At 40.8% G+C, this 11,082-nt stretch overlaps 1 protein-coding gene across 1 annotated transcript in view; it reads right to left on the bottom strand.

Moving 5' to 3' along the window:
* Positions 1-6,564: 6,564 nt before the first annotated feature.
* CHRM2 (cholinergic receptor muscarinic 2) overlaps positions 6,565-11,082 on the bottom strand; it is a 243,233-nt gene continuing 238,715 nt past the window's right edge. The window contains exon 3 of the mRNA XM_075343826.1: positions 6,565-10,751. Coding sequence (XP_075199941.1) covers positions 9,280-10,698 — 1,419 coding nt within the window. The 5' untranslated portion in view covers positions 10,699-10,751 and the 3' untranslated portion in view covers positions 6,565-9,279. The remainder of the gene's footprint in view (positions 10,752-11,082) is intronic.

Genomic DNA, 11,082 nt, shown 5'->3' with positions numbered 1-11,082 from the left:
CTGATTAATTTCTAATAAATCTTTAAACTAGTCAAATATCCAATTTTCTCTCAAATCTGCTGTATACAGAAAATGATGCAGTTCTGGCTGCCACCACTAGGGGGAGCTTAGAAACTTCTTTTTTTATTTGCTACTGGATTTAATGTATTAACAGTCTACAGCGTCATTAGTAGCTCCCTCTAGTGGTGAATGCAGGTAGGCAGAATTTTATTTATTAATATATTTGCAGTTCTGGTAGCAATAAAGATGTTAATAGTTACCAAAACTAGGTTGTTTTACCCCCATAAAATCATCTGTATAACTTCCTGTCCACTGCCTGTTGTCTAGTGTAATCCATCTCCAGTAGTAGAGATATCGAGATGCTTTACAAGAAGTGGGAGGGATGCTTTGTCGCTCTACAGGAAGTTGTAGTAAGGCTTTGCCTCTCAACAGGAAGTATGGGTGATGCTCTATCGCTCTACAGGAAGTGGGGCAGGTCTAATTCTCTCTATAGGAAGTGGGGGCAGGTCTAACTCTCTCGACAGGAAGTAAAGTGTGACTTTGTCTCTACAGGAAGTTGTAGTGAGGTTTTGCCTCTCAACAGGAAGTATGGGTGATGCTCTCTCTCTCTACAGGAAGTGGAGGCAGGTCTAATTCTCTCTACAGGAAGTGTAGGCAGGTCTAATTCTCTCTATAGGAAGTGGGGGCAGGTCTAATTCTCTCTACAGGAAGTGTAGGCAGGTCTAATTCTCTCTATAGGAAGTGGGGGCAGGTCTAATTCTCTCTATAGGAAGTGGGGGCAGGTCTAATTCTCTCTATAGGAAGTGGGGGCAGGTCTAATTCTCTCTATAGGAAGGGGGGGGCAGGTCTAATTCTCTCTATAGGAAGTGGGGGCAGGTCTAATTCTCTCTACATGAAGTGGAGGCAGGTCTAATTCTCTCAACAGGAAGTAAAGTATGACTTTGTTCCACTATAGGAGTTTTAGTGGCGCTTTATCTCTCAGCAGGAAGTGTGGGTGTTTCTCTATCTCTCTACAGGAAGTGGGGGAAGGTCTTTGTCTGTCTACAGGAAGTAAAGTGTGGCTTTGTCCCACTACAGGAAGTTGTAGTGGGGCTTTGCCTCTCAACAAGCATGGGTGATGCTCTATCTCTAAATAGGAAGTGCTGGCAGGTATTTGTCTCTCTACAGGAAGTGACGTGTGACTATGTCCCACAATAGTAAGTTGTAGTGGGGCTTTGTTTCTCTAAAGGAGGTGTGGGTGAGGCTCTATCACTCTACAGTAAGTGGGACAGGTATTTGTCTTTCTACAGGAAGGGAAGTGTGACTTTGTGCCACTACAGGAAATTGTAGTGGAGCTTTGTCTCTCAACAGGAAGTGTGAGTGGGGCTCTATCTCTCTACAGGAAGTGGGAGCAGATCTTTGTCTCTGTACAGGAAGTGAAGAGTGACTTTGTCCTCCTATAGAAAGTGGGGGAATTGAAGAGTAGCTTTGTCCCACTATAGGAAGTTGTAGTGGGGTTTTGTCCCTATAGGAATTGGGGGTGGGCATTTGTCTCTCGCTACAGGAAGTTGTGTGGGGGGTTTTTCTCTACAGTCAGAGTGGGCAAGTCTTTGCCTCTCAATAGGAAATAGCTTTGCTTTTATGCAGGACGTTGTATGGGGCTTTGTCATACTACAGGTAGTGAGGGTGGGTCTTTGTTTTTCTACAGGAAATTTGCATGGGGCTTTGTCTCTTTACAAGAAGTTAATTTTTTTCTGTCTACTGGAAGTGAGGATGTCTCACCAGGAAGTGAAGTGTGGGTGAGGCTCTATCTCTCTACAGGAAGCTGGCAAAGGTCTTTGTCTTTCTACAGGAAGTGGGGAAAGGTCTTTGTCTTTCTATAGGAAGTGGGGAAAGGTCTTTGTCTCTCTACAGGAAGTGGGGAAAGGTCTTTGTCTTTCTACAGGAAGTGGGGAAAGGTCTTTGTCTTTCTACAGGAAGTGGGGAAAGGTCTTTGTCTTTCTACAGGAAGTGGGGAAAGGTCTTTGTCTTTCTACAGTAAGTGGGGAAAGGTCTTTGTCTCTCTACAGAAAGCGAAGTAAGGTTTTGTCTCACTATAGGAAGTTGCAGTGGAACTTTGTCTCTCAACAGGAAGTGTGGGTGAGGCTCTGTTTCTCTACAGGAAGTGGGGAAAGGTGTTTGTCTTTCTACAGGAAGTGAAGTGTGACTTTGTCCCCTATAGGAAGAGGGGGAAGGTCTTTGTCTCTCTACAGGAAATGAAGAGTAGCTTTACCGGGCTATAGGAAGTTGTAGTGGGGCTTTGTCTCTCTAAAAGAATTGGATGTGGGTATTTGTCTCTCTCTACAGGAAGTTGTATGGCGCTTTATTTCTCTACAGGTAGTGGGGGTGGGTCTTTGTTTTTCTATAGGAAGTTTGCTTGGGACTCTGTCTCTTTACAGGAAGTGTGAGAGAATTTTTTTTCTGTCTACAGGAAGTGAGGATGTCTCAACAGGAGATGAAGTATGGGTGGGGCTTTTTTTCTTTCTACCGGAAGAGAGGGCAGGTGATTGTCTTTCTAAAGGAAATGGCTTTGTGGCTTACAGGAAGAAGTATGAAGCTTTATCTCTCTACAACAAGAGGCGGTGGGTCTTTCTCTTTTTACAGGAAGTTTGGGTGAGTCTTTGACTCTCTAGAGGAAGTATGCACAGGTCTTTTTTCTCTTTACAGGAAGGGAGGATGGGTCTTTGTGTCTGAACAGGAAGTGAAGTGTGGTTTTTTTGGAGTGGGGCTTTGTCTTTATAAGAAGTGGGAGCAAATCTTTGTCTCTCTACAGGAAGTGTTGGTAGGGTTTTATCTCTGTAGGACGTGGATGTGTTTTTTTTTAGGAAGGGGAAGCAGGGATTTGTCTCTCTACAGAATATGAGGGCATGTCACTCATTTTCTACAGGAAGTAGGGTTTTGTCTTTGAATAGGAAGTGGAATGGGCCTTTCTTTTTCTGTAGGAAATAGGGACGGGCTTTGTTTCTCTATGGAAAGTGAAGGAGGGGCTTTATTTCTCTATTGGAGATTGGGTGGGTTTTTGATTTTCAATAGGAAGTGGGGTGGGTCTTAATCACTCTACAGGACGTTGAGGATGTGACTTTGCCTCACTATAGAAAGAAAGGATGGCTCTTTGTCTCTCTAAGAAGTTAGACGCAGATCTATTTTTCTCAACAGGAAGTGGGGCTGATTCTTTCTCTCTCTACAGGAAGTGGGGTAGGTTCTTTGTCTCCCTACAGAAAGTGGGGCTTGTTCTTTGTCTCTCTACAAGATGTGGGGTAGGTTTTTTATCGATCTACAGGACGTGAGGCTGGTTCTTTGTCTTTCTACAGGAAGGAGGGCTGGATCTTTGTCTCTCTACAGGAAGTGGGGCTGGTTCTTTGTCTCTCTACAGGAAGTGGGGCTGGTTCTTTGTCTCTCTACAGGAAGTGGGGCTGGTTCTTTGTCTCTCTACAGGAAGTGGTGTTGGTTCTTTGTCGCTCAACAGGAAATAGGGCTAGTTCTTTGTCTCTCAACAAGAAGTGGAGTTGGGGCTTTGTCTTTCGACAAGAAGTGGAGTTGCGGCCTTTTTTCTCTACAGGATGTATGGTGGGGCTTTGTCTCTATAGAAAGTGAAGACCTTTATCTTTTTACAGGAACTAGGGATGGGTCTTTGTATAGGAAGCTGAGGCAGATTTGTCTGACTGCATATAGACATATCATAAAAGTGGGCTTTCAGTTCTCTGGACAGTGGCAGGAGCAATGAAAGCTAGGAACCATAGAAAGGAGGTTCCAGCTCTCATAGTTCTGGCAGAATGCTTAGGAAGTGGAACCTCTACCTCAAAAAGAGTAGATGGTATGTTACAGGACAGTTGTCAGGACAGGTCTTGGCCATATTAGACTCATATGTGATAGGTTTACTGTGTTCTTATTTTTTAGCACATTTAGAAATTCCATTTTTATATACCCAATCGACAGGTACAAAAAGCAGGACCCTACCTGTCATGCATTACACAGACACCTAGTGATATGAGCTCCGTGTAATGTTAAATTCCTCCTGTGGTGGCGCTGCAGGGAAAGCAAACACTTATTACAGATCACTGGGGGTTGCCGGCTCTTGATATTATTGACGCTGTGTATATAGATATTATAGTGCAGAATTTATTTTTTTAGTAAGACATAATAGCGGGTTCGGTAATTTGCTGGCGGCTCGGCTCAGGACTTCTTTGAACCGTGTAATTTTCCGGGAGGTCTTGATGCTTTTGACTTACAAGTTCATGTTGCAACATCTGAAAACTCGAGAGTAAGATGCAGAATAATTCTGAACGTCGATTCGCGGGTCCTGGCTGGAGTTCAATCATTATTTTTCCAGTTAGGTGTTTCTTCCAGCCGAGGAGCGTTTGATAGAAAGATGCGCTCCGCTTGACTCATACAGCAAAGAAGCTATGGCAGAGAGATGAAAAGAGGCCTCGGCGCCGTCTTAACCCGACTCCTCATATCTGGAGCCTTCACAAAAAATTACTCGATTTTAACATCTCACTCATGTTTTAGAATACGGCTCAAATATTAAAGGGATATTCTTATCTGAAAAGGGTGGTTTTATAAAAAAACAAAAATATCCCTTTAAGAATAGGTGATCAATTGATCAGGGCTGGCTCCTGGCAAGAGTAGCTCTTGTTCCTCTTGACATTTTCCCTACAGTGGCCACTGCAGGAGAAATGTGGTATTACACCCTATATAATCAGATGAATGACCATTAGTATAATTAATGTATCACAAGAGTCTGGCCAAACGTTATGATTTCTATCTGGTCTAATAGGTCATGTGGACAGGGTTGTCTGAATTACTTAACCATTTTTGTATTTATGCCATGTATTTAAGAAAACAGGGAGTGACAGTTAAATGGTGACCCTTTCCAGTCTTTGGCTCTTTCCAAGAACCCCATAGATGAAAATGACCCTTTCCATTTTTGGCTCTTTCCATGACCCCCATAGATTAAAATGACCCTTTCCATTTTTGTCTCTTTCCGTGACCTACATAAGTGACCCCCATAGATGAAAATGACCCTTTCCTTTTTTGTCTCTTTCCGTAACTCCTATAGGTGAATATGACCCTTTCCATTTTTGGCTCTTTCTGTGACCCCCATAGATGAAAATGACCCCTTCCATTTTTGGCTCTTTCCGTGACCCTCCCATAGAGGAAGTAACCCTTTCCATTTTTAGCTCTTTCGGTGACCCCCATATATGAAAATTAACATCTTTCCATTTTTTTGCTTTTCACCCTGACCACCATAAATAAAAATCACCCTTTTTCATTTTTTTGTCTCTTTTTGTGACCCCCATAGATGAAAATTACCCTTTACATTTTTGTCTCTCCGTGATCCCCATAAATGAAAATGACCCTTTCCATTTTTGTCTCTTTCCGTGACCCCCATAAATGAAAAAGACCCTTTCAATTTTTGGCTCTTTCCGTGACCCCCATAGATGAAAATGGCCCTTTTTCATTTTTTGTCTCTCTTCGTGACCCCCATAGATAAAAATGAACCTTTCCATTTTTGGATCTTTCTGTGACCCCCACAGATGAAAATTATCTTCTCCATTTTTGGCACTTTCCGTGACCTTCATAAATAAAAATCATCCTTTCAATTTTTTGGCCCTTTCCATGACCCCCATAGATAAAAATGACCCTTTCCATTTTTGTCTCTTTCCGTGATCCCCATAAATTAAAATGAGCTTTTCCATTTTTGGTGCTTCCTGTGACCCCCATAGATGAAAATGACCCTTTCCATTTTTTTACTCTTTCCATGACCCCCATAGGTGAATATGACCCTTTCCATTTTTGTCTCTTTCTGTGACCCCATAGATGAAAATTAATCTTTCCATTTTTTTGCTTTTCACCCTGACCCCCATAGATAAAAATCACCCTTTTTGAATTTTTTTGTCTCTTTTTGTGACCCCTATAGATGAAAATGACCCTTTCCTTTTTTGTCTCTTTTTGTGACCCCTATAGATGAAAATGACCCTTTCCTTTTTTGTCTCTTTTTGTGACCCCTATAGATGAAAATGAGCATTTCCTTATTTGTCTCTTTTTGTGACCCCATAGATGAAAATTACCCTTTCCTTTTTTGTCTCTTTTTGTGACCCCTATAGATGAAAATGACCCTTTCCTTTTTTGTCTCTTTCCGTGACCCCCATAGATGAAAATTACCCTTTCCTTTTTTGTCTCTTTTTGTGACCCCTATAGATGAAAATGACCCTTTCCTTTTATGTCTCTTTCCGTCACTCCTATAGGTGAATATGACCCTTTCCATTTTTGTCTCTTTCCATGACCCCCATAGATTAAAATGAGAGATTCTGGGACTAATCAGCGAATGTAAGACACATGACCCTATTTTCCCAATAGGTAAGGGTTCGAAAGGTGGAATTTAGGGCATATACCATGAATGGGGGTCTCAACCGTCTCTACTGTTACAAGGCCGCGGTGATGCCCTGATTATGGTGCGTGCCGGGCCTCGTCCTCGTGAGAATTCCATCGATTGTCACCTCTAGGAACGAGACCAGTCGTGAAGCCGTATTGATGAGAATGATGGCACGTGCTGAATTGTCCTTTATATTTATCATCTTGTCAAGTGCAAGCTTTACACATTTCAACATTTCGTAATAATTTTCATTAGTACATACATGAAAGAAAAAAAAATCCAAAAAGACAAATAGTCATATTGCTTAGAGATTTTACATTACTTGAACCTGTAGAATACTACAAGGATTTTTTTCCCATCTCATAACACGTCTTACAATTATACAATAATAGATTTTAATTGAATATTGATAACATTTCGGGTTTACACAGACGTCTAAATCCGTTGACTTTGCCTTTGCTGTTGCCTGGCAACCGCCAAACCTAACGGACGACGATTCTTCACAAGATTTGAAATTTGAATTCTTTAAAAGGGTTTGAAAAAAGGTGGGAGGGGCCATATCCAGAGCAACTGACAACTGATCACAACAACCAATCAGATTACAGTGTTAAAAAAGAAGCCGTCTAGAATGTGCCCACAAAAAAAAAAAAGTTTAGGAATAAAAGAGTCGTACAGGATTGGAAAAACCATAAAATAAAAAAAAAACAAACAGTGCAACATCTGTAGGCAGGTTGGGCCTAATATTACAGCTGTACTCCATTGACGGGAATGGGGCTAAACTGCAATACCACTCCCAACCTGTATAGAAATGTGGCGCTGTTTTTAGAAAAAAAAAAGTTTAGGAATAAAGGAGTCATACAGGATTAAAAAAAACATAAAAAAAAACAGTCCAACATCTGTACGCGAGTTGGGTCTGATATTACAGCTGTACTCCATTGACAGGAATGGGGCTAAACTGCAATACCAAGCACAACCTGTAAAGAAATGTGGCGCTGTTTTTAGAAAAAAAAGTTTAGAAATAAAGGAGTCTTAAGGGATTGGAAAAACACAAAAAATAAAAAAAACAGTGCAACATCTCTACGTGGGTTGGGTATGATATTACAGCTGTACTCCATTGACAACAATGGGGCTAAACTGCAATACCAAACACAACCTGTATAGAAATGTGGCACTGTTTTCAGAAAAAAAAGTTTAGGAATAAAGGAGTCATATAGGATTGTGAAAAAACATAAAAAAAACCAGTGCAACAACTGTAGGCGGGTTGGGTATGATATTACAGCTGTACTGCATTGACAGGAATGGGACTAAACTGCAATACCAAATACAACCTGTAAAGAAATGTGGCGCTGTTTTTTTTTTTAAAAAAAAGTTTAGGAATAAAGAAGTCATACAGGATTAAAAAAAAACATAAAATAAAAAAAACAGTGCAACATCTCTACGCGGGTTGGGTATGATATTACAGCTGAATTCCATTGACAGCAATGGGAATAAACTGCAATACCACACTCTACCTGTAAAGAAATGTGGTGCTGTTTTTAGAAATAAAAAGTTTAGGAATAAAAGAGTCATATAGGACTGGAAAAAACATAAAATAAAAAACAAGTGCAACAGCTCTACGCGGGTTGGGTATGATATTACAGCTGTACTCCATTGACGGGAATGGGACTAAACTGCAATACCACACACAACCTGTAGAGAAATGTGGTTTTTAGGAAAAAAAACAGTTTTCTAATCCTTGGTGGCTCCTTTAATTTCCGATTTAGTATTTTTGATAATGTCCCCCAGCCGAAATGACCCTTTTAAGATACATATTGTACATAATTAATGGGTCCCTTTAAAGGAATAATGCACTATTAGAACGGAAAAAGGCAATCAGTCTTCGACTTGATGAGATTAAGGTAGCTGTGCAAATTTAAAAAAAATAAAATATTTTTTTGATAAATTTAAAAAAAAAAAAAAATCCTTCTTTTATATGGTCAATATACCCATGCCTATAATGATATCAGCTATGTAACAATTCCCAGAAACCACTTTGTAAGCGTCAGGACTTTTACAATGACCATTTAGTAGATGTGGATGGGTTAAGTCGTTTCACATTGGAATATATCAATCATTTTTTTTTTATGTAAAATGGACTATGGGAGTTACGTAGACGATTTGTTGCTGAAAATCATCCCCCGGTTGAAGGAAAATGAATATCAGCAGCGACTCAAGTACGAAAGGTTACTTATCTGTGCCATGAACACAAAACATCTTATATATATTATTTGCTTGGCTATTTTTTTTTGTTGTTTTTTTTGTTTTTTGTTTTTCAGGAAGCTCTAACATAGACCCCAAAGGGCAAAAAACTTGAGTTACATTTTTTTGAATACAGTCACCAAAGACACAGAGGCACAGAAGAGCCAGTTTTAACGCTGCGTAGAACTTGAGGTGTCTCAGTATATCCACAAAAAAAGTCAAAGGATAAGTTTTTAATCCCCAAAGCTTTATAAAGTGATTTTTTTTTTTTTGTTTTTCATTTGTTCAGTCCGGTAGGTTGAGATCTCGAAACTTAGACTTAGTCTCGAAACACGTAAAAATATGTATGGTAATAATACAGACGTGAAAATGAATGGACCCCGAAAGCCCTTTGAAGTTTTTACTTTTGTGTTTTTTGTGTTTTTTTTATTTTTTTAAATCAAAAAGCAGAAGCCAGGTCCACCTATACCCGGTCCGAGAATGAATATATAAGTGCAGTGGGTGGACGTGATCCTCGGGGTCTGTGCCGGAAGTAGGATCCTAGAATGCACATTCCATAATCGAGTGTAAAGTGCTATGGCATAAAATTTCAATGGTATCTCCACCTTTTATTTTTTGTTGTTTTTTTTTTTGTTTTTGTTTTTTTTTTACCTTGCCGAGCCAATGTTTTTGTATTGACACATTAGGAGATGTTTGAAAGTTTTCTTAAAAGTGGTATTGCAAAGGGCGTAGCAAGCAGGGTTGATGGTGCTGTTGATATAGCAAAGCCAATAGCCAATTGTCCACACGGTGTTGGGGATACACACGTCACAAAAAGTGTTGATTAAAACCATGACGTTATAAGGTGTCCAGGTGATAATGAACGCTAGAAGAATAGCCAAGATAGTCCTTGTCACTTTCTTTTCCCTGGAAGGCGGAATTTTCTTTTTGGCCGGCTGTTTAGTCATCTTTACGATCTTTCGAGCCACGATGTTCTGCTTGTCTTCTCCGTTCCGACCGTTAGTTTTGGGGACAATCTCCGTAGTGGTGCCACTTGTAGACCCACAATCACCCTTTTGGGATTTCGTAACAATTCTTATACATGCCATCTTGGAGTTGTCAACTTTTGGGAAGACTTGAGATCCCGAAGCCTGAGGAACATCTTTGGCACTTTCGTCTTCCTTGGCGTTTGATCCGACCACACTTACGGAAGTGGAGTCGTTGGAGATCTCTTTCTCCTCCCCTTCCGTCTGGACACAATTTTCAGTGACGGAATTTCTCGAAGCTTTTCCGTTCTGGATTTTGCTGTGATCCAAACCATCCTCGATGGCCGATAGGTTGTTATTGTTTGGTTTGACAATTTTCCCTTGGACGTTGCTCGGAGATATGGGATCTTGACTGGTGGTGGGTTCCTTCTTGTCTTTTTTTATTCTGCTCTTACTGGCACGAGATATTTGCCAGTATAATATGGTCATAATAATGACTGGCAAGTAAAATGCTGCAATAGCAGTGCCAAATGTGACGGCAGCGTTGGAGAAGAACTGAATGTAGCATTCTCCTTCTTTAACAGTTCGTCCACCAACAATGAATTGCCAAAAGAGTATAGCTGGTGCCCACAGAATAAAGGACAAGACCCAAGCTGCGGCGATCATCATGCCAGCCATTTTGGTGGTTCTTCTCACTGGATAGGTCAGTGGCTTTGTCACGCAGAAGTATCGGTCAAAGCTGATGATCAGAAGGTTCATGACCGAGGCATTGCTGACGACATAGTCCAGAGCCAGCCAAAGGTCACAAACCACAGGCCCTAATGGCCAGTAACCAATCACAGTGTACAACGTATAGAGGTTCATGGAGAAGACCCCAATAATTAGATCAGCACATGCCAAGCTGAACAGAAAATAATTATTGACTGTCTGTAGATGCCGATTAACTTTTATGGAGACCATTACCAAGATATTTCCAATAACGGTCACCAGGCTAAGCGATCCGGCCACGATGACAATGAACACAACCTCCACAGTCTTGTAAGGACTCCCCATCATGGTCCTGTTGTCTGTGGACACATTGGCGAAGCTAGTATTATTCATGGCTGCGTCTCAGGTCAACTCTCAGTTGACTACTTCCTAGAAATCATTTACACCTGAAAAAGAAGAAAATATATTACACAAGAGTCAAGACGTATCATATACACATAATACAAACAAGTCAATCTCCAACCAATCTTTTATTGTCAAAGTATTTATAGTGGTCTGGTATATAGAAGAGTCGGAGGAGGCGTCGTCTGGCATATAGGATAGTCAGAGAAGGAGTGGTCTGATATACAGGATAGTCGGAGAAGGAGTGGTCTGGTATACAGGATAGTCAGAGAAGGAGTGGTCTGGTATATAGGATATTTGGAGAAGGAGTGGTCTGGTATACAGGTTAATCAGAGAAGGAGTGGTCTGGTATACAGGATAGTCAGAGAAGGAGTG

This window comes from Anomaloglossus baeobatrachus, chromosome 4, assembly GCF_048569485.1.
Source record: "Anomaloglossus baeobatrachus isolate aAnoBae1 chromosome 4, aAnoBae1.hap1, whole genome shotgun sequence".
Lineage (NCBI taxonomy): Eukaryota > Metazoa > Chordata > Amphibia > Anura > Aromobatidae > Anomaloglossus > Anomaloglossus baeobatrachus.
Note: the sequence above shows the minus strand (reverse complement) of the source record. Positions and strands in the feature narration are given on the sequence as shown.